The sequence below is a fragment of the Drosophila elegans genome, unplaced genomic scaffold (assembly GCF_018152505.1).
Source record: "Drosophila elegans isolate 14027-0461.03 unplaced genomic scaffold, ASM1815250v1 contig_814, whole genome shotgun sequence".
NCBI lineage: Eukaryota > Metazoa > Arthropoda > Insecta > Diptera > Drosophilidae > Drosophila > Drosophila elegans.
Genome location: NW_024546167.1, coordinates 11,861,700 through 11,886,391, shown reverse-complemented (window position 1 = coordinate 11,886,391; position 24,692 = coordinate 11,861,700). Strand labels below are relative to the sequence as shown.

The following is a 24,692-nucleotide window of genomic DNA, read 5'->3' as shown; positions in this document are numbered from 1 at the left end:
TAAAAAAAATTAGATAATGTTTTTGACACAAATTTTATTATTTTAATTTGTAAATTTCCTTTTTTTTTTATTTTAAATATAATTAATTTTATTTATTACTCATTATTTACAGCTATGTATCAAGAAATCGTACTATCAGCCCTTTTTGTACTTTTACGCAAAATGCTGAAGGCATGTGAAATTTACACAACCTCTACCCTAAAGCTGATGAAAAATAAACAAATATATAAGTTGAGGTAAAAGAAGAAAAAAACAAGGAAAAATGTCCCCTAGCATTTTTTCCAAAATATAACAATTTTTGCAACAAAAACGTCCTCTCAACTTTTGCCCCTGAGCCAATTAAAAGAATATTGTTGGAAAAGCTCTTTAATAGATAATTTTAGGAAACACAAATTTTTGAACTATTAATAATATAAAAACAATTTTATTTAAGGTTGACATATTTTTTTTGTTAAATTGTTTTTGGTGCAATCGGCACACGCACGTGCGGATCGTAGGCGTTGAGAGCGGGAGAGGAAGAGCGCGAACGAGCGAGAGAGAATGAGAATGAATGTCATTCATGGGGGCAGCGACGCCGGCAGAAGCAGCGGTGTTTGGAGCGGTTTTGCGATCAGTTCGAGATCGAAATCGGGCGCCGTTGGATGTTTTTTTCAATGCTCAAGCGCGCCGTGTATGGATTGCCTATAGCAGAATCTATAGCTCTCTGGTTTTCGTCGTGTTCTTCCATCGTTTTACGTTTCTACGTGTTTCTCCATTCGTTCAATCTGTCCGTCTTTTCGGTTCGGCTTTACACAAAAATCCCCCTGTTACTCCCCCACTCCCAAAAAAAAAGTTAACTCGTGTGTTATCAAATATGTTTACAAGAATCCTACATATGTTTAATGAATAAAACAAAAAAATAATAAATTTGAGTTGCAAAAAAAGTGCTGACGATTTTAAATATCATATTCGAAAAGGAAACGAAGAATTTTAATACGTTCCGCCGCTTTTTGGGTGCGTTGTTTTGGTTGCTTGCTTTTACTTTATATTTTGTTCAAATACATTGAAGTTACACAAAATGAAATCTGACGTTTTGCTCTGGTGCTTTGTTTCGCGCGGGCTAATTGACAAATATAACAAAATTCGCTATGTGACTTGCCTTCGATTTGTCTCGCTGATTCTCCCTGAATCTCCCCGATTCCGTTTCATTATCTTTTTCTGTTTCGGCGGCAGTGCATAAAGGAAATTGTTGGAAAATTTGCCAAGTCAAAAAGCCAAAAGGAATAAACAATTTTGAGCAGACGCCGCAAAGTCTTGGGAAACATTTTTAAAGTTTGAATAAATTGGAATAATATAATTGGAAAATATATTGAGTGGAGCTTAATTTGAAGTGAAATAATTGGTGCGATATTATGATCATCTGTCGGACAGACGGTTTTAGTAAAACAAATGTAAAGAGTCAATTATTACTTCGTCTAGGGCAAAATCATCTGAAATCAATTTAACAGTTTCATAGATAGGCTTTTTTTATTTAATTTCCTTTAAATTTATATATCTACTGGCAATCGTATTAATTATCCCTCTACTCTTTTCTGTTTTTATTGTATTACAGTCTGCCATAAATTCGAGAGGAAAAAAGAAAAAAGGAGCCAGACAAAGCCAGGGAATTATGAAATTTTAAAGAAATCCCCAAAAACCCAAGACCCAACAGCCACGAAATATGTTTAATGCATTAAAATAAAGGAAACGTGTTTAAGGCGAGTGCAGGCACCAGGCGAACAAAAAGTTATATACACACGCGTATATATATACATATTTAAACAAGATTTACATTTAAAATCCACCCAATACACACGTACGTATATTTAAACTGTGGCGGCAACAGCAACAACACCGTGCTAAAGCGTTCACAAAAAGGTGATAATGATTATTTCCAAGGATCTTTTCATATTTGGCGAACAAATTTTTGCAACAATCATACCAGAAGGTGGAGCCGCAGCGCTAGCAACCCAGCAGCAACATCAGCAGCAGCAGCAGCAGCAACAACAGCCGGCAATTATAAATTCAACAGCAACAGCAACAACGACGACGGCTACTTCGTTGGTAATAAACTCGACGGCATCGTCAACAACAGCAGGAGCAGCTGAACAAGTTGTAGAGGAGTCATTAAAAGTAGCAGCAGCAACACCATCAACAACACAAGCAGCAACACTACCAGCTAAACAGGAAACAGTTGCAGTTGCTGCCGCTTGTGTTGCTCCTCGCAAGTTGGCAAAAATTCAAAAAATTCCAAAGGAACCCGAGGAACTGAGAGCCAAGAAAAAGGCAAAGTGTGAAGCAGCAGCAGCAGCAGCAGTAGCAGCAGCAACACCGGCGACTCATTACGAAAAAATGCCAATGAATTTGATGATCGTGGAAAGTGTTGAGACAGTCGATATGGGATCATCGGACAATGACAACGAGGCAACGGAGCAGGTACCGTTGGTGAGTGCCAGCCGCCGCAATCTGGCCAAAATAGTTGCCGATTGTCGCCTCCAAATCGAAGTGGAGCCGGCAGCATTGGCAGCAACCACTGCCCCACCAGCAACATCGGATGCAGCAACAGCAACAGCGGCAGCAGCAGCAGCAACATCGGTGGCAGCCAGCGACTCTTCTGCATCATCATCGTCATCTTCCAGCTCAACATCGTCAGAATTTACGCACACATCACAGACGACGATACCAAGTTCGGATAATCTAACGTCATCCAATGGCCTGGCCAATATGGGCAAAAGCATTTTAGTTGATGCCAAAAGGTGAGTGTTCAATCAACGGTGACCCAATTTCAGAGCACAACTCGTACCTACATAAATCCAACGCTGTATTCCTTTTTTTTGTCTGCGCTGATTGCATGCAGAGTTCGTCTTAATAAGGAGGGGAAAGTGGAGGCAATCCAAGGGTAGATCAGGCTCTTTCTAACTCTTGGTTCTCATGGAAACTTTGTAAAGTTAACAACCGGTTGCATTCGGTTGACAGTGAGTTGGGGCCCGATTTATACAGTTTGAGCGGGAACAAATTACTCCTACTCTTTAAAGCTCAATAAAGAATTCATTTTCTATTGCACAGTAGTCGTAGACAAGTTTAATTATCGGTCGTTACTGAATTGATCCAATTGAAGACGAGTTGAAACCATGTTGAAATTTATTTGCATTCGGAGTTGATTGATAATAGAAATATATTCAATAAAAGCAACACATCTATATGTAAGCTTAATTTAGTGTTAAGGTGCAATAATAAGTACTATATTTTTGAAAGATTAGATAAACCGAAAAACTTCAACGAGTTTACCTTATTGAACAGCTTGTTTTTAAAGAGTAAAAATAATACAATTTTGTACTTCAAAAAATCTCATTTAAATATTGGTTTACTGTCAGTAATTTTGGTTTTCATTTTTCAAAAACGTTTTTGGTTGCAGTGTAATGCAAGCTTCAACTTTTTAGTCATTTTAAATTGATGACCCATCGGCGCAAAAACTCGTTCTATAGGCTTTTATTAAAGTCAAACATCCTGGGATTAAGTAGGGTATCATTCGACTTGTAAGGGGACCAGGGGATATCCCCTTCGATGAATGTAAACGACTTCAGCATCTGGTTAAACAAATCTCACTCCAGATGGCATCCTTCCAACCCCTTCCTTAGCCGAAAATGAAAAAACAGGTCAGAACTGCATTTTCGTCTGTTCAAATTGGGTTACATCTTGCACGGGGACATAAAGAAGTCACACGCTCACATGGCAAAAAGACCAAAAAAAAGCTGGAGTAACAGAGAATTCATGCACTTTCGCACTGTTTTTGGTAACTTACAAACTGAGAACTGAGTTCTCTTCAAGGAGCAGGTTTTGGATGGGAGCTGCTTGTTATTGCAGTTTTGTAGCTACTTCCTCTGACTTTGTTGCATTTCAAAGGGGATTAAGCATACGCTTGCTAAATTTCGTTGGGTTGGCCTATAATTTATTAATTAAAGCCAGCAGCTGCTAAACTTAATATTTCCGCTTCGCAAACTTGTTACAAATATTTGCAAGAACGCTTGATTTTCTGGGATAATGAAATTTAGGCATAATGAAGGAAACTAGTTTTCGATTAAAGGAGTATAAGAAAATACCTAAGGCAAATTTGTGTTTAGTGTTCGTTAGCAGGCTTTAATTAGTGAATAAACCTACAGATTTGATAAACATGTAAATATTTTGGAATTCAGTCGAATATATTAACATTGCATTGCCCTGTTCATTTTGCATTTTCAGCTCCTTTCTTAAATTATTTTGCAGCCTAGCAAATATAGCCGCAAATAATTTAGTTCCTTTTGGTTTTCGGGCCCTTAACTGTAATTAACTTAAATTCAGTTGCACAATTATTTTTCGCTGCCCTTTGCAGGTGGCTACACTAAAGTTTGGCTATAGTGCAAATACGCTGTGAAAATCAACATAATCATTGCCATTGTTGCAATTGCATTGCGATCTGTTGCAATTCTCAAATCAAGTCAGGGGCGGGTGGTGTTTCTTTCTAGGCTCTGGCTAAAACTGAGTTGGCCAGCAGATACAATTATTTATTTTAATTCGTTTGTCACTCTGAGTGAACCGACTGACTGACTGACTGCACGACAGACTTTGGGTTAATGCCGAGTCTCAATTTTGTGTTGGCAAATTAAGTAAATTAAATTACAATGAGAACATTGTTGGGTCGGTCGATGGCTGTCGAGTGCAAGCTTCATTATGTGCATTTAACATAAATTTTTCAATTATTATGCGATTCAGAGTGCACTCTTAGTGGCACTGTTCCTTTTATTTTCCTGCCCTCACTGTTCAAGAATGCAAATCCAAGATCTGTATTTATTTTTTCCTTGTTTGCCGTTCGCTTCTTTTAGCCGAAGTGCAATTTAAATGCATTTTATTTTCTGCATCTTTTTTCGCTGTTTGCCTTTATCTGGTGGCACGTTTTATTTTCGCCGTGGCTCTTGCGATTATTATTGTGTGTTTGCTGCGGCAGTCGTTGGTTGCTGTTGATGTGGCTGTTGTCGCAATTTTGCCTGAAATTGGTTCAGAGTTGACCCAGTTTTAGTTGCGGCAGCAGCAACAGCGGCAGAGGATGGAATCGATGCTCGTTTTGGCAGTAACGAAAAAAAAAAACAAATAAAAGCAAAAATAAGAGCATCCACGGCGACAGCAACATGTTGCACACTGATTTTTTTAAGCTGCAATCTTATGGACTTGCTGAATCATTTCAATTATTTAGTATTTGTATTGTATTTACTTATGTTTAATTTCTGCACAATTTGTTTTATTATTAGTTATTATTAGTATAAATATCATATAAACTTAGCTGACTCCTTTTAATGGTTTAAAACCAACATCTGACAAATTTTTCAAAAACGTCAATACGGTTTTCTTTTCGAAACACATCAAATTATCTTCCATTGATTTCAATAAGCTAACCATCAAATAACAAAATGAATGTGGAAAAACAGATCTCCGTTGGTTTGGAACATGTTGAGGAAACTTCAGAACAGCAACCCAAAGGAAAAGAAATCCCCATTTAACTTTTCTATGTGTGGCTCACATTTTTAAGCTCTCAATGTTCCATTAAAGTTTGTTGAACTTTGCTAAACATAAACCATTCCCAAATCTGTTTTCCAACTATTTATTTAGCTTATGTTGCTTGTGGCGAGTTTTATTGGAAATACTCGAAAGTAGAGTAGAGCAAACCATAAGGCGGCCGATCATTATAACACAAACAAATCTAAACTGAGGAGGCTGCAGACATAGTTCAGATTTTTTCCTTCTAAGATTTCAAACAACAAAGCGATTGAGCTGTAAAAATAAAGAGTGAGGGTCATGGAACGAAACTCAATTCAATTGTGTAATGTAAAACTTTTACATCATAAAAACGAACGAAAAACTCAGAGAAATGCTAACAAAGTTTGTTTTGGGTTGGACTCTTACAATAAATTTATTTGAAGTAAATGTATTTTATATACTTTAAAAAAATATTTAATGATTTCCAAATATGATTTTTTTAAGTTTGTTTTGGAAATAGAAGAAACCTAAAGATTCAAAGCCTTTATTTTAAAATTTTAAATACCTTATTAAAAAGTATATTTTTAGTTAACTTAGAACCCTTCAGGATCAAATGTATAGCAAAGTTGGTAAACTTTTGGCAAGACCAACGAACAGTTTTGGAGAAACCGGTTATTAAACTCGTATGTAGGTCAAGTTTTAATATGATAACACACACATAAATATAGAGAGAAATCTTGAGGCGCGTCAAATGCAGGCAACTTCAAATGGCGCAGTTGCTAAATTTGGGTTGGGTTTGATTTCATTAGGGAGAACGTTAGATGCGAACCTAAATATTAGCTCTGGCTTCTCAGGTATCGTTAAAGGATTGAGGGCTAGACCAGGCCATAGATGAAAATAGTTTCTTGGGACAGGTAAAAAGGGTGCAGCTGGCTGCTTAAATGGGTATAACAAAAGCTTTTTCTCCGGAATGGGAATGCCCCTTTTCTTTCTGCTCCTTTAGCTTTACTTTGAATCTATTGTTTAAACTTTTTCTATTCTACCTATTTCCATGTCAAAGGCCTTTGTGAGCAATATTTGAGTTAAAGACAAGAAGGAAACTTACAGTTGAGTGACTCGAATATTAGATACCCGTTGCTCTGTTAACCATTTAAAAAAAAAGTTTAAATTTAAATTTCAGGAAATTAAAGAAAAAATTGTTTTCTGTTTATGTTTTCCAAATTTGTGAATATTATTGTTATTAATGTTATTTTCCAAGCTGTGAATATTATTACTATGAATGGAGTACCAAACATTTTATTTAAGGTTACCGTCTGTCTAAACAAATCCCTTATTAATCTAAGCAAAGGGCTATGAGAGGTTGACAATATATTTCTAATCATCTGTTCCCTTATCAGGTCTTGTAATTTAATTTAGTGACACTTCAGAATATTTTGCAAGCGTGGGCGCCAAAATGCATATGGTTCCGAGTTGTGATCTAGAAATTCCCCCAACCAGACATGGCAAAACAAATTGCCAGACGACCGAAACAGGAAAACGCATGGCGCAATGCAGGGCAAAAAAATCAGACGAAAAAAAAGAGTAAATAAGGCAGAGAAATTGCAATTTATTATAATTTAATCTAGAATAGAAAATTAAATAGAGTCGCAGCTGGGTGCCTCCGTTTGTTCCCCGTCTAAGTTCAGTTCTGTTCGGTACGGTTGCATACATTGTGGGCTGTTTGCCCTGTTTGGGTTTTATCTGCCGTTAGGCGTACAGTGTCAATAACACGATGTGTGTGAAAGAGTCGAGGCTATTCCGCAAGAAAGAGATGTAGCGAAGCGGGAGACACGTGTGTGGGGGCGACGATGAGTGACGGGCGGTATAGAATACGCTGTTGGATCGGGAATGGCAATAGGAATTGGAGTGGCAGTGGGTGGAAGAATGAGGAGCAACCCAGGGTGGTGGACAGAAAGAGACGGATATATATATATGTAGAAAGAGAGGGGGCTAGCAGAGGTGCAGCCGCTGCAATGGAGGCCAACGTCGCTCTTTGACAACTGTCACTGTCACAGTCACAGCCACTGAAACCGAAGACCAACGGCGGCGACAGCTCTGCACACTGTTTCACAACGCAAATAAAGTCCTTAAAAAATTGAAAGAACTTTCTTAGCCTCTCGCAAAATCATTGATCTTAGAAGACGGTTAATGGCATATTAAAAATATGATCTTTAGCTTTTTAAAAGACCAGAAAAAGCATTGATAATAATGGACATTAATGGGATTCGAATCCAGTCACATCAAGTTCAAGAGAAATAGTTCCTCTAAGAACGAATGATTTGCTTTTAAGAACGAAATAAAAACAATTGTATGTTTGTTTTTCGATTTCAATAAGTGTTAAAAAATTGAACAGAGTTTATTTGTTGAACATTTATGAGTTTATCTTTGTCCTAAAAATATAGACTATTTTCTTGATTTGCTTACACCTAAAACTATTCCTTTAAGTTACCTTTATTTACATTTACTATTTTTTGAATGATCAATAACATTTTATGTTCTGACTTTTATTTTTTTAACTATATGCAGCACACTGTTCAGTTGACAAAGTCTGTGGTTGCATATGTTGTAGTTTTTATTGTTGTTGTCGCTGCGGCTCTTGCTTAGCAAACAAATAAAAATTAATTCAAAAATAAATTATGGTCATTGCCATTGTTGTCGTTTCTTGTTGTTGTTGCCGTCGCTGTAGTTGTAAATTAGTTTAAATTGCGGTTGCATTGGTTTTTTTTTTCTGGCGTTATTTTATTGTTGCCGGCTTTTAAGAGCTCAAGTTATAGTTGTTGTCGGGTGCATTCACTTCTATGGCAAACATTTTATGACCTTTACAAGTTCATGCCAAATGAACGTTCTTGAACCCTCAGCTCACTGAGTACTGCACATTTCGTTAGTTTATTATTTTGTTTGGTTGCATTTTTGCGGCTAACCCACGTGGCTTCTGAGAACTAATTTACAAATTACAGTTGGAATGACAACGAATGTCACCAGAGCTCGATGTAAATATATCCCATGTCTTATTTAACTTTTTTAACCCTATTTCATTTCATGAAATAAAGTTTTCTAAAGCGCAAAATTCTACGATAGTTATAATTATTTCAATGAAAAGGAAAATTTAATTATTATACAATTTTACTATAATTTCGTGAAACGAAAAAAATAAGGCTCAATTTTATTTTCTTCATACCAATTGATTATTATATAAATGTTTTTATTTTGATAAAATAACTCGTTTTTTTTTATTTTGAACTAAAGTGGTTCGTCAAAAATCAGTTGAACAATTCCTGCGTTTTTCTCGCTTGTAAATTATTGCAAAAACACAAAACTGAGGCTTGGAAACTACAAACTGTTGCATAACACGCACATAAAACATTTCGTCTAACTATCCTTTTGGCCCGACTTACCAGCATTCCCTCACAAAAAAACTCCAATAAAAATCAGACATAGCAATAAAATGGCAATTGCATTTAGCCGGACGCCACGCCATAAAACAAATTGCTGCGGTTCACTTTTTTTGCTTGCTTCGCTTTGAATTCGTTTTGTGTAATGACATTAGGCCAAAACAAATAATACAAAAATAACACAATAAAATGGATGCAAGAGAACTGCTTTTAAGGCGCTTCAACATCAAATCTTCAAGTTTATGAGTTGCATTTTGGCTTTTGCTTAGTTAACCAAATGCCAAAACAAAGAAACGTTCGTAAGAAATAACACAGTTTTCAATTTATGTTTTGTTTGTTTGCATAGCTTTGAGAGTAAGATACTCGGAGAACATTAAAAATACGTGTCTCAAATTTTGAATATAATCAGATACGAAAACAATTTTTTAAACTAAATGTTAAGAAAAATAACTTTTAAAATTTTAGATTTTCTAGAAAGGCTTTGGTATAACTTTTTTATTTATAATTATATTTATTTCATATTTAAATTTAATATTTAAATTTTGTTGGTGCTGCCAATTGTCTTAAGTGGAATTGCGACCGGCTTGCTGCGAGAACAAAACTTTTGGCCAAATAATGGAAGAAAAGTCAAAAAACACTTAAACCCTCTCTTTTTCATTCTTTTTCTTGTTCTGGGCTGCCATCTGCGATCTGTTGCCAAGGGACGCCGGTGCCCCATAGAGGATTTCGTGAAACCCATAGACCTACATTTTAAACAAATTGCCTCCCATCGCCCGTCTCTTTCGCTCGCATGTTGCGTGTCCGCGATGCGATCAAGAATTTCAGAATTTCTCGGGTTCTTTCGCTTTTAAGCCGTTTCGAGTTCGAGTCTCTCTTTTATTTTCGGTGGTCGGGTTGACTTCCAAGAAGCGCCTGCATTAAAGCCGATCCCAATGATGATCAACTTAATGATGATGAAGCAGAAGATGCCCAGATCCCAGAGTCAGTCACTCAGTTACTCAGTCAGTGTGTCTCTTTCTCAGTGCTGAGCCCCGTCTTCCTCTCGAAATCTTCTGGAGCCTCGACTTGCGACATCAACAGCCTTCCATTGCCATCCACTTCTTCTAATCGTGTCTTCTTGTTTCTGCAGCATCATCACTCTTTGTTTAAATACCCTCGCTAAGAGTATTGTAAATTTACAAAAATTTAAGTAAGTAAACATTTAGTAAGTATTTGTAAATCTAAACTTTTCAGATACGAGTAGAAAGACATTTTGTGTTTTGTATTTTGGACAAGCTGGTAAAAACCTATTTTTAGGCAAATATGTTATTTATTTTGTAACTTTTAAAATATTTATAATTGTAGAGAACTGTTTTTGTGTAAAGGTCTGATTTATAGGGTATTAGAAAATTCATTATTACATTTTAGACCTCGTTTCTTTCATTGTTATTTTTGTTGCTATCTGACGACTGCGTCATCGAAGCAGCAACAATAAAAACAACGCTGTAAAGATCGTGCCTAGTCTATCTCGCTCACACTCCGCATCCATCTCGCTTCCGCTTGCGGCAGTGGGTCTTCACTTTCGCCAATTCTGAGCTCCACTCGCAGGTTCAATGGCCTGCGTCGCTGTCGGCGTCGACGTTGGGCGCCATTCGCACGTTTTATGTGTGCTGCTTCTTCCTTCACAATTTTGTTGTTGTTTTAATTTGTGCTTCTCGCCTCTTCTCTCCTCTCGCTTTTCCCGTCTCGCTCCCTCCCTCACCATTTGCTTGTTTGTTTGTTTGTTTGTTTGTTTTTCGCCTTCGCTTTGCCCTGCAATTTGTGGTTTTGTGTTTACGTTGTTGCATTTTATTTCACATCGCTTTATTCTATTTCATTGGTCCTCCTCCTCTCTCCTCTTTATTTTCCTACTTCTTCTTTTTCGCTTTTTCATTGTTCTTGGCATCTGCTTCTTATTCTTCTGGGCCCGGCTATTTGCAATTATTCAGGGATTTTTATTAACACCAGGCAACGATCAAGGAATATGAAATGAAATCAGGATTTCACTTCTTATTAAAAAATGTTCAAACTGTAAAAGTGTAGTATTTAAAAAAAAAATATTAAAAAAAACGATGACTATGTGAATTTTAAAATATGTCTTATTGATTTATTTAAGAAGTCAAAGATAAAAAAGGTATAGTGATTTAATTTAGTTTATTTGACCTTGTTTAACCATATTTTGCCAGAAATCAGGTGGCAAATCCCTTTATTTGTTTACATTTTCGTTTTCTTTGTTAACACAACAAATTATGCAAATTGCAAATTATTTCAAACTTGTTAGAAACAAGTAAACCAATTTTTCCGTGCAATAAGGCTAATTTAATCATAGACTTCCGCAAAGAGTCATACACATATAATAAAATAGTGCGCAGAGTTTTCCCATAATTGGTTTAAGTCATTAGTCGGTTTGTACCATGTAATTTTAACAACTACGCCCAAAATTACGAGTACGATGAGGTGGGCAGAGGGCGTACTAGATCATACTGTAATTAGGCTATTTACCGTAAATGGGCGAACGAAACAAGCTCAACGACTGTAATAACAGGCATTAAAATCATATTTGGAACGTAATAAAAAGGCACCACGCCTTTGGTACCTACATATTTGGAAATTTAAACCATAAATTATGTGCTTATCATAATAAGCTTAAGTTTCCACTAAATTCAAAGTATTTTTAGATGATCTAAAAATATTTAAATGTGTTTCTTTTTTGAGCATATTGTATCTCAATGTAATCCAATTAATCATATTTTAAAAATAGTAAAATTACTAAATACCAATTTAAACATATTTCATTATTGAAAGCTAGTTTTCATATATGGGTTGAGGAGTCTAAACAACCTTAAATTAAATATTAATGGAATGAATGAAAATTTGGACAAGTCAATTTCGGACAACAAAAGTTCAATGCTCACTTAATTGTCTTGTCTGCCTAGAGAAAATTGGCTCAAATTGGATTGGGATGCTTAGCTGTCAGATGCCGATACTATGCCAGCGAGATATATTTTTTGACAGCTGCAAGGCCACGAAATATATCTTATTTATGGGGCAACCAGCTGAGTTTACAAACTGTGTGTACAAAGTTGCAGATACATTTTATACTTTTCTCCACCTTTCGCCGGGTGCATTGTTTACGACATTTGCCTCATTTTCCGCAGTCAAAGACATTTTTGTGTCGACTTTTTCCTCAGTTTCACTCGGTTTTCTTTTCTCAATTTTTCTCTGGTGTGGGTTGTGTCGTCAGGTATTTACTCACACGTACGAGGGGTGATTATCGCCTCACTACGTCGATTCTGCCGCATCATTATGCCTTCTTTTTTTTCCGATTTTTAAATTGTAAAAATGCAAATGGAATTGAACTGGGAAAACTGCGAAAATCATACTCGAAAGCATAATATTGATTTTTTAAAACCGATTAACCGGGTTCATAAGGTGAATTCATCCGATTTCCTTGTTTGGTGAAATGGAAATTAAAATAAAATTCCCTTTCCATAATACATAGGTAGGTACATCTGTTTCATTCGTTTAAATTGTGAGTTGTTAAATTGTTTTCAATAAACCAATAATACCCATTAATTTGAATATTTAAGATTAAAGTTTAATGAAATATTTAATTAGCACTTTTCTTTGTAATCTGTTGCAGTGTGAGAAAACCTTTCAATTACCAGCTTAGTTGATGGTGTGCAAAAAAAAGTCGAAAGCTTTTTAATGGTTTAATTATATGTCAGGTAACATTTAACCAGATCATAGAATCACTTTAGCAATTTAAATAAGTTCAATAAATATGTGAAAATCCCAATTACATTGGGATTTTCCGCAGGCTATTTCCTTTTTGGCAATGACAACAAAAACAGCACTCAACTGCACTTTCAATATTTGTCCAACTAATTCACACTCTGGGTTTTTGTGCTTTGTTTTATCTACGTCTATATATTGGCGTTTTAACTGTTAAATGAGGTGATGCAATTGCCGCTCGGACTTGGCCAAACAGACAGGTGTGGATTGGAATTCTCAGGTGATTGCGCTGACCCAATTGCAGTGACACTTTCAGCTAATAAATTGCATTTAGTATTTTCTTTCACTTTGCGGCTGCTTTCTTGTGACATTTTTTTTTTTGTTTTTTCGCAATGCAATTTCAACAACATTTTTATAATTTTTACATAGTTCATAAAGTTTCTTGAAGCATCGAGAGAAAGTGCGTGAGCCAGAGAGCTGCAGAAAGGCAAAGAAAGAAACACTAGAAACTGTGTCAATTAATATGCTAAATTATACACATCTCCAGATCCACTGATCGCGGGAGAGGAGATGAGGTGCTGAGGAGCTGAGGAGCTGAGAAGGGGAGGTGTGCTGACGGAGACGCCCCAGATGGATGCCAATCAATTGCCAACTAGGAAGCATAATTCCCAGCTCAGCTAATTACCACACAATGACGTGAAAGTTCGTGAAACCGCAGTGGATGAGGCTATAGAGGCAGCCCAAGCCCAGTCCGAAAGAAGAAAGCGCTTTCTTGTTTCATTTGCCATATATCTCGCTTGAAAAGTCACGACACAGCCACCATTTCATCTGCGTTTTGAATCTTTATTGCAACTTGAACCGACGACGCTTGAAAACACTCACTAGTTGGCTGAATGGCTGGCAGGCAGACTAGCAGCCTGGCAAACAAAAAGCGTGCGGCGAACACATGTCGTATGCGCGATATTTGCTTCCTGCCTCCAAGTGGCATGAGATAAACAGCACCCCCAACCCCCCCTTCAACTTGAGTGTTATAAGTGCCACTTGACTCGACTTGGCTTTGTTTGCCTCTCCACCCCCCTTTTTGTTGGCCGACCCGGAATGGTTTTGACCCCACATTTCAATTACGACGCCCAGAAATATTACGTAACTTCGCTCCTGGGTCGTTGGGTGGGCCATGAAAGGTCAACTAGTTGGGGTAAGTTGACGAGTTGCTGTAAGTCACCTAACTTTGTCTTGGTATTTACCTAAAATGTTTTTTAAGCGCTGGCCAGTTACGTTAACTATTTATGGTATTCAATGCACTTTAAGACTTTCTGTGTAATCTTTTTCCTGGAAAATACAAAATCTTTATGTATATTGTAATTATTTTTTTTTGATTCAATGTAAAACGGAACATTTGAGCCATGAACATCCGTCGACTGAACTTTATTGCTTCAAAAAACTATTTTAAATGTTTTAAAGTTTCTCATTGCATCTGTTGCCAAACTAACTATTTGTACTAAGAGTAAGAGTTTTTGTACTAAGAGTATTTGTTCATTCTATTGATGCTTGCCAAATTTTAACCAATAATAGCTTGTGGTAACTTATATATATATTGTGGTTACTTGGAACTGAATTTAGCATACTTTTGAGAGTCCATCACAACATGTTCCTTTCGAATTCTAGGATGTGAGAGTAGTCCAAAGGCTGGGCTTAAGTTGGCCCCTGCCAAAGTTGGTCAACTCTGAAAGTTGTTTGGTTCAGTTGGGGTTCTGCTTTCTATCGCAGTCCTCATATCTCCCCGCCCCCGGCCACCTTTCCAATTCAATTAAACGAGAAGAAAAATAAATAAATAACCAAGAAGCCGAAACACCCACACAGCATTGCGGAAAAGGAGAGAGAACTTTGAGAAACTGGTATTTGCGCGGATACTTGATATCAATATGCATGATATGCATGCATAAATTACGTATACGACATGTTGTTCTGCCGTCAGTTGCCGATCTTCCCACTCTCTTTCGCCTGACCTGCATTTCCCCGATGGCCGTTTTGCAATTCCAGTCCCGACTTAGAAACCCGAAAAGCCTTGGCACATTTGTCAGAACAGCAAAACAAAAAATGCTTAACAAATTTGAATAGTTCCCCTGGCGAGGGACCACAAATTAAGCCAGCAATAAATAACAAATCAAACAAAAATGACCAAGGAAAAAATCAAATAAAATTCAGTCAAAGAAGACCCGCAACCAGAACAAAACGAAAAAAAATACAGCCAAAAGAATTGGGTCAGTAACACGCCAAAAAAGAAAATAAAACAAGTCGAAGACGAGGATGAAGCGATGGAGAAGGGGAAGGAGCAGGAGGCGCACAAAGAAAGAAGCAAAGCCAAACGCACAGCACGCAAATAAACTCAATTAAGCGTGGTCATAGCTACGAAACAAAACTCATACAAATCGAGCGAAAAAAAACAATGACAATGACGCGACGATCACGAATTTTTGTCAAATGTTTTAGGAAGTTCAAATAAAAAAAACAGAGCAACGCAAAAAACAAAATTTTAATTAAAGGAAGAACATCAAATAAATTGCACAAATTCGGTGACCCAATTTTTTAAATCACTTTGTTTTCTATTCATCTATTTATATTTAAATTATAAAGTCAGAAAACAACAACAAACGAATCAATAAGCAAAACAAAAGCAACGTCAACGACCTCTTCCAGCCCTTTTACAATTGCGTCCATTAAAATAGGAGTTTAAAGGGATTTAAAAAATTGTTTTTTATATTGAAAAAAAAAGTTTTGGCTTTGGGAATTGTACTTATTTTGTTACTTTTATATGTTTTATATTGTATTGAATTTTTATTTTATCAAAGGCTATACAATATCTTAGCTAAATAGATTATTTAGTTTTCATTTTTAAAGTATTACCTTTTGTGCATTTAAGATGTTTTTTATTATCATATTGTATTCCTTTTAATGTTTTTGTTTACTTATGTCTATGCGCCCGCCTATAATTTTGAACATATCTGTACTTTATACGATTTATACACAACCGAACAATATCAACGACGATCTGTTTTATTTGGCAACTTGTTTAATATCGGTCAATGTGTTCACAAATACAATGGGCAACAAAACCCATATTAAATTCAACAAAAAACGAGATAAGAATTTAAAAAATGTTTCTTTTGATTGTGTGCTACAAGATACACACTCAGACATTCACACGCATGGTATGCAATGCCAAACTTTCACGTAATTTTTGCGTTGTCTCCATCCTGCTCTTTCTCCACCTTTCTCTCTCCCACTTTGCGTGTGTGTGAATTATATTATTTTGTTCTTGTTGCTGTTGTTGCTTTATTTTGGCGTCTGTTTTGCTTGTTGTAAAAGTCAATAACCTTTCGCGTATTCAAGAAGCCAGTTCCAGTTCCTCGAGGAGAGTTCCCCAAGAAAGCGACGCCAAAAAAAGAAAACCAAGATTTAGTTTTTTTTCCCCCATTTTGTTGCTGGCCTGAATCAAGAGCCGAAAAAAGAAATAAGAAATGGCATCATAGCCGTGGGTTAGGTAAATTGTTAGCCGGTTACTTGGTCAGTAAGTAAGCTTTCTTGGCCAAAGTGAGGAGGTCACAGCAGGCCAATTACGTAAATTATGAAGTTCGGGGGAAACTTTTGAGGAAGTCGCCGCTGGGCTAATGGCTTTGCCAGATTTTTGGAAGTAAACAATTTGTTGTTTGCTAGTCTATGATTATTTAATTACTTACTTGCAGATATGCATTTAAGAGTTTACTAACCTTAAGTTCGGAATGCGTCTTACAACCAATTAACTTATACTTGGCTCAATACACGAAAATATAACCCGTTAAAAAAAAACACAACCAACCAAATAAGAAATATTAATTTAATTTTCAGTATCTGCATAGAGCTCGATTGTTTTCTTCCTCATTAAATGATTTATTCTAACTTTTTACGAAAAGCTTGAGGGATTTCAATTGTTGCTTTAGTTGAAAGTTCAAATTGTTCAAATATAATATTAAAGTACTTTCTGAACTTTAAAATAAAATATTAAATATCCGCAAAATTAAAGTTTCTGACAAAAGATTTCCAATTAGAAAGTTTCTTTTCTAGTAACAGGAATTTCCTATGCTGTAATTTAATTTTAAGGGACGACTTTTTAGACAGTTGGTCTACGTGATCTTTGCCACACAGCCCAAATGTCGTTTAAATAGTCAAATCAAAGAAAGTTTAATTGATGACTGAAGAAGGAGGAGAATATAGAAAAACAGCAAACTTTAAATACTATTTCTACTCAGACTACGGCGGAGACCCCGCCATGTGAACCATTAAAAAAACGTTCTGTTCGTGTTAAATGACCTCAAGACTGAGGTCTGTTCTGTGCATAGTTAGCAGTTAAGTTGAAATGGTGTCATGCAAAAACTGCATCGAAACGCATCTGTGCTCCGAAAATGGTAATATTATCTTAGTGGGTGGAGAGGCCAACTTCCATCACCCCCTGACCGAATTTTAGCTCGGAAAGCTAGCTTCACGGGCGAAAGTTTTTCGTTTCCCAGAAATAAAACAAATTTGCAAACTATCCGGTGCTCTTTTGTGGAAGTGTGAAAGTGCGTGTATTAAAATGTTAACAACAAACTACATTTTGAAAAATAGTTAAAAAACAATGCAGACCAAAAGGCTTTAGAAACAAAATAAACCAAATTTGATATGAATAGAAGACATACAAAAAATGACAAATAAGAAAATACATAATCATAACCGCAAAACATATTTGTATATAAATTGCTGCTAACTTTTTAGAAATGATATAATAAAATACAATTTGAAAATTCAAATTTGTTTTGATTACTTTAGTGGTATTAATTTAATATCAACTTCAATGTCAATTTTTGTTTTTGGGTGTAGTTGACATATTTAAGTTAACTAAAGTATCGATTTTTAAGTTTATTGTTGTTCAGCTTGCCTATCCGACCCGGACGTTAGTTTTTGTGATAAACTGGGGACCGAGGGACGAGGGACAGCTGATGGCAGGGAGAAGAAGCACATAAAAAATAAAATGTATTCATCAGATACTTTGCATGCAGCCTGTGCGAGTGCGAGTACGAAAGCGTGTGCGTGTGCGTGTGTGGTTGGTACTGGTGTATCTGTGAGGCGCTCGCTTTGTTTGTCGTTGTTGTCTGCTGACTGCATTGACCCCCACTCGTCCCCCCTCCCCCCTTACCTTTATCACGGTCCCTTTACCGCTCCACAACCCCTCCCCCCCGTCGCATTCACGAAGAGACAGCGGTTCAATGCACTCGACCGGACTCTCTATTTACTTTCGGCGCCTACCGGAGTCGATCGGCGGACATTTACATTTCTGAATAATTTGTAAATTAAATTTGCTGCTCTTCGTCGAATAATTTGATGCTGCCGGGCCCGCCTGCACAGATGGATGGATAGATGATCCAGAAATAGATGTTATAACTATAACGGCGTTATCTACGGTCTATTCATAAGGCCCATCAGACGAGGGAGAAATATTTAAATAAATTTGATAGGTACAACACATTCAGGCAGGCGGAGAAAAGAATAGAATAGTGGAATCCACCATGCAAGAGGCTATTGACTCCGCTTCCCCGTCTAAGTATCTGTGTACATTTGTATCTGTGTGTGCGTTTCCGTATCTGCGTGTGCGTGCCTTTAAATGTGTGTGTGTGTGTGTTGTGGGAGTAAAGTCGAAGCATTGACCGAGAGTCGGGAGGCAGAAGAAAGCAAGTGAGAAGGCCGCCAGTGGGTTTTCCGACTCCAAAATACGCGGCCATACTTAAAAAACACTCAAAGGCCTTTTGTTTGGGCCATTGAAATTACAGAAAACAAAATTATGAAATTCAAAAATAGCTTAATATTTTTACTTTATCATTTAATTTAATAAGTTTCAAGCTGATGTCAGGGACGGTTTTCTCATTTATAATTTTAATTCTAATTTTTAACCCGAATAACCTAATTTTGTGTTCATATAATTTATTAAAAATCCTTTAATATAAAATAATTTTTAAAATTTTCCTGAAGCTTAGATAAAACTCATTTATTCTCATTCAATTGCACTAATATTTTAACGAACTTTTGGACTTGTGGGATAATATAATATAATATATTATTTTATATGAAATATTCAAGAAATTTAAAAGTCCTGTGAAAAATGCTGTGGAATGTAAGTTACATATAGTATTCTAACCCTATATGCCCCTGCCCTCTGCACAAATACTGGGTAACGTCAGAGAATTACGAGCACGCAGCGCTTTTGAGTTCTCAGTTCCATTTCCAGGCCGTGGAACATCGCGCTCTCTTTTCGCTTGAGTGTGTATTTGAGTGAGTGATAATGCGACCGCCACACATGTGATATCGCCGATAACAGTGGACAGTGGGAACAAGACCGAGTCCGAGTAACTGTATTGCATTGTATTGTATTGTACTGTATTGATTGCCATATCCCCCGACTTTTGTCGCACTGATTTTACTTTTGCCAGGCCCGGGGGGACATTGACTTTTGTTTTGTTTTCTTTTGCACGAATATCAACAAAAGGTTTGTGGGGTTTCGTTATGTGATAATGCAAAAAAAAATATATGACAATTTAAATGACAAGGATAAGAAAACATCGGAGTCTGTGCGGGAAATTTTCAATCAAGACTGTTAACTTTGATTCAAAGTTACTGGGACAAATGTGTGTCCCTTAATATAATTACATATATAAAAACTTTTGAAGATGTCACTACTGAGCTAGTAACTTTTATAATGCCCCGTTTAAATTAGTATATACAACAAAATTAATTAATTTTCTATTCTTCTTTATCTTTTCCTGTCTTTTATAGTAACTCACCGGCCTCATTATCTTATCACTTTGAGAAGTCGCCGGTCAACACAGAAAAGCATCATCACAACATCAATATATGCAACAGCCACCACCCACATCAGCATCCGCCTTCCCAGAATCATTCGCAACATAGTCTGCAGTTGACCTTCCAGAACCTGAACGTTTTGCACAATGAGCGCCAAATACTTTCCGATGTGAGTGGATTTGTCAGGTAACAAGAACAACTGAACAAAAGCACTCAGAGTCACGAGAACTACTAAAAGCCGTGCTGCCAACTATACTTGCTCGTCCTAAGCCAAAACATTGCAGCTCTAGCATAGTTAATTAACTTAAAAGCCATTACAAAGGTATTTTAATTAAAGTGTTCGTTTCAAGCTTCAAGCTTAGTAACTTTACAATTTTCGTTATATTAAATTAAATGAGTAGCCTTTTAAAATTTAATTTAATTTTAATTTAATCATTTATGCGGAAAAATGATAAAGTGACGCATAATGTGGCTATTTAATATAATGTTTTTAAGTGACTGTACATAATAGCATATTTGGTAAATCAAGTACAAGGTTTGGACGCATTGCCATTAAAATGTAACATTTCTTTTAGTAAAGATTTTGTTGCTGAAAAATGTCCAATGCATAATAAATTGTTAAATAAATAAAATTTATTTAAATATTTTTTTTTTTAATTATTAAAACTTCACATTTGCCAGCATTGCCATTAAAATATTTCTTTATTTTAATTAAATATTATTATTATGACGTTGTAATTGAGCATGCATTCCCAATAAGTATTTGGTAAATTAAGTAACACAGCAGCATTTTCATTTCAAATTAGCTCTTTCTTTAATTAAATCGTTTGTGGCGGAAAAATGCCTGATTCATAAAGTTCCATTATACAGTTTTAATTGACTATTATAATAAAACTTCGAAAAAAAAATGTTAAATACATAATGTCTACAAGCTCATATTATGTATTTAAAATTTGTATTGGAATTATTTTTTATTTTTATTTTCTTAAGCTCGAATTTGTAGCTAGCATTGGTTAAATGTGGTAAATCAAGTAAATACGATTGGCAGCATTGGCACTAACCGAAAGTCTGTAACCGATAATTCAGTCATTCTGCATTTTCTCGCCCATCCTGTGGTGCAGTCCCTGCGAGGTTCTGGCCATCATGGGTCCTTCGGGCAGCGGGAAGACCACGCTGCTCGACTGCCTCAGTGGCCAGCGGCACATTGACAGCGGCGGCGTCTTCCTCAACCGCGAACCACTGACCAAAAAGTGGCGCCGAAGGATCGGCTATGTCCTGCAGGAGGAGATCTTCTTTCCGCAACTGACGCTCCGCGAAACGGTGGTCTATACGGCACTTCTGCGTCTGCCGGAATCGATGCCGCGGGCGGAGAAGATGCGACAGGTGGACCACATCCTGGAGGCCCTTGAGCTGGGCTGTTGTCAGCAGACCAAGTTTGGCGACTACCTCAACCGAGGACTCTCCGGCGGCGAGAAGAAGCGGGCGAATATTGCCTGCGAACTGCTCACAAATCCTCTGCTTATGCTGCTAGATGTAAGTAATTGGATCACTCTAAAAAGTCAGTATCTAATGGTCTTTCGCAGGAACCCACCTCCGGACTGGACAGTCACTCGGCCATCTCGTTGATGAAGGTCCTCAAGCGGTACGCGCAGCTGGAGCAGAAGACCATTGTGATCAGCGTGCACCAGCCGTCGTCCCAGATGTTCCACATGTTCGACAAGCTGCTGCTGCTCCACCAGGGACGCACCGCCTACTTCGGGGACGTGCACAACATCTACCGCCACTTCGAGGACATCGGGGTCACCATCAAGCCACACTACAATCCCGCCGATTTTGTCCGTAAGTTGAGCTAAAGTCAGGAAGGTTCGGATATTCGTTAAATACTGCGTACACACAACACTTAACTTCTTATTTTAATGTTGCTCATTCTAAGCACAACTTTTTTCTTAACATTTATTTCAGAAGTATTATTTTATTATATGGAGAATGGTGCTTTTTAAAATCATTCAAACCATTTATTGGCCATAAATCGTTTTTTTGTAGAAATAATTTATATAAAAAAGGAAAAGGATATATTTCAATTTTTTCCATAGTATTTCGTTAAATCTAATAGTCAAACATGTTTTATGATTAGAACAATATACTATGATAATAATCAACAGAAAAATTACATGATTAAATGAATTAAGTAGCATTTATACATCTGATAACGAATCAATTGATCTCAAATATATATCAATTGATATTATTAATTTATAAATATTATAAGTAAAATGTAAATACAATTTATTTGTATTGATCTATCCGCCTTTATTATATATAGTTCTGTTAATTTTGTATCTGAGCTTATGAGACAGTGTTTTTTTTTGTGTGTGTTTCTAACCGCTTTCCCCTATTTTCCAGTGGAGCAACTGAAGTCGCATCCGGATATCCGTGAGAAGCTCTTTATAGCCGCCAAGGAATCGCATGGGAACTACCTGAATCGCAACTGCATCACCAGCAGCCATCATCAGCACCAGACCAGCGATTCGGAGGCGAAGGGCAAGAAACAGGTGGACAGCATACTGATCGACGAAATTATTAACAACTACTATAACCAACGATCCAACCGCCACCACCATCAGTATGAGAACCTGCACCACACAACGGGTGGCTGTCGGGTGGAGGAGGATGAGGAGGCGGCCCAGCATCTGGTGTGGTGCGGTGCCGATTCGCAGTCCAACTTCAGTTCCTGTGCCTCCAGCGATTGCCATTCGTACAGTGCCACTGGCAGTGGGCCAGGACACTCGGCAGACGACGACTGGCTGTCGTATCCAACCAGCTTTCACACCCAGTTCTGCGTGCTCTCGAGCCGCAACTTCAAGGAGGCCAAGCCGCGCATGCTCTCCAAGCTGAATTGGTTCCAGACCATTGGCCTGGCCCTGATGGCCGGTGCCATTTGGTTCCAGTTGCCGCGGACCGAGGAGTTTCTCCACGACCTCCAGGGCTGGATGTTCTTCTCGCAGACCTACTGGATGCTCTTCGCCCTCTTCGGGGCCCTCAATTCATGTGGGTTTTACGGGAATATTACATAAAAAAAAAAACATTTTACTTATATGATTCTATGTATTTTACAGTCCCCTCGGAGCGAGAGGTGGTGAGCAAGGAACGTCGCTCCGGAGCCTACAGACTGTCCGCCTATTATCTGGCCAAAATGTGTGCCGAGCTGCCGCTGGTTATCACCCTGCCCACGGTCTACCTCATGATTAGCTATCCCATGCTGGGATGCACTAGGTGAGTATTGTCATTCTCTAAAATGGGTGAATTTTGTTACTAATTTGTGATAATTTCGTAGCTTAAAGCTCTTCTTCCTTATGCTCATCTTCCTGCTGATCAACACGGTGGTGGCCCAGAGCGTGGGCTTCTTCATCGGAGCCTGCTGCATGGACATGAACGTGAGCATCACTCTGAGTGCCCTTTACACGCTGGCCACCCAGCTATTCGGCGGCTACCTGTCGTCCCGCATTCCGGAGGGCCTCAGCTGGATCCGGTACACCTCCATGATCCACTACGCCTACCAGAACATGCAGATTCTCGAGTTCCGCGAGGGTGCTGCTATAGGGTGAGCCATATGTTTTGTTTTTTTATTTTTGTTATCGAAGTCTTTTTTTTCGTACTTTTTATTTTGAATCTGTCCCCAAATAGGACATTCAGTAAATTTTATAGTATTATTATTTTTTTAATATATTTTTTTAATGTATTATTTAGAATATTTTTCCAAATTTAATAGTGTTATTGGATAAGTTTTTATAAAATTACGAGTTAGTTTAAGGGACAGGTTGATTTTAATAATTTTTTAACGATTTTGAATTGAAACTTTAATTTTTTAAATACTTATATTCAAAATGAAGTCAAATTATTTCAAAATTCTGTAATTTTAAAATTTTTGTATGTGTTTTCATTTAATATTATCTTATGTGAATATTAAAGTTAGTACAAAATCATCCAATAATAAGATAGTAATTATACAATTTTAAAATTGGAAAATTTAATGTATGTTTTCTTTTAATATTATCTTAGTCCACCATATTTATTAATCAAGTTAGTCCACAATAAATGTTAAACATAATTCATGTTATTAATGTTATCTTATTGCAGTTGTGGATCGCCCAGCAGCTACGAGATTTGCAAACAGCAGTCAACCGAATTCATTCCATACGAGGAAATACTCAAAGCTCAAAACTCGACATCACCGCTCTGGCTGAACACGCTGATTCTGATGATGTTCCTCCTGGTATTCCGCTGCCTAGGTTACGCGGTGTTGCGATATGTGCGATGCCCCAAAAAGACGTGATATCCATAGCTATTTTTCTATCTGAGCAGACATCGAACCAGTGATACGTAATTAGTTAATGCTAAACATTGCTATACCGCTACAACTGAACAAACTTGCTAAATTGCGCCAATTTTGTGATTCAATTTACTTTCAAGCCACACCATTTATGTTTAGCTATTATAACTACAATAATCCTTATACCTACTATAGTAACTTAGATGTGGTTTGCGGTTGGGCAGTGCAAGAGAACTGTTGTAAACGTTAATTTTTGTTTTGTTTTATGCATTTTAATTGTTAGCCGTTTATATGTTATTACTCGCTATTTTGCCCCTGAAACACGAGAAAGGAAGGAAAAGCCAACTATATGTTTTAATGTACGTTTTAAAAGCCCCCAGAAAATATTTACTGCTCTATGCCCCACATCCAGCACCACCCGCACACATGTATCTACATTTATTATATGTTTAAAATGAAAATGCTAGTAATTTTTGTAGAATATTGCAAATTTTTTTCGCTTGGGAAAAAACACTGTGATTTAGTATGCTATTTTTTTAATTAGTTTTAAATGAAGAGCATTAGTTATTTGTGCTTGATAGGAGAAAGCCAATTATGTAATTTAAATGAGAAAAATCACAAGCAAAATGTATATTATCTAATTATATGTAAACAAACTTATTTAAATATACTTGCAAATGTAAGCTGAACTAAAAGAATTCGTTATGCTTAATCCAACGAATTCTACTCGAAAATGGAGGAATATTACATATAATGTTTGCCTCAATTCGGTCATAACCATATTT

At 37.0% G+C, this 24,692-nt stretch overlaps 1 protein-coding gene across 2 annotated transcripts; it reads left to right on the top strand.

Moving 5' to 3' along the window:
- The first annotated feature begins 627 nt into the window (after positions 1-627).
- On the top strand, positions 628-24,602 carry LOC108138768 (ABC transporter G family member 21). Of its 2 annotated transcripts, XM_041710294.1 has the most exons (9): positions 628-993; positions 1,592-2,774; positions 19,551-19,763; positions 20,699-21,110; positions 21,161-21,416; positions 21,981-22,625; positions 22,694-22,850; positions 22,912-23,178; positions 23,715-24,602. In XM_041710294.1, exons 2-9 carry the CDS (start codon positions 1,903-1,905, stop codon positions 23,908-23,910), a joined length of 3,018 nt encoding a protein of 1,005 aa, XP_041566228.1. In that variant the 5' UTR covers positions 628-993; positions 1,592-1,902; the 3' UTR covers positions 23,911-24,602. The 2 variants fall into 2 exon arrangements, with proteins under 2 accessions (XP_041566228.1, XP_017116694.1); XM_017261205.1 differs by lacking the exons at positions 628-993; positions 1,592-2,774 and having other exon boundaries at positions 19,623-19,746.
- Positions 24,603-24,692: the final 90 nt, after the last annotated feature.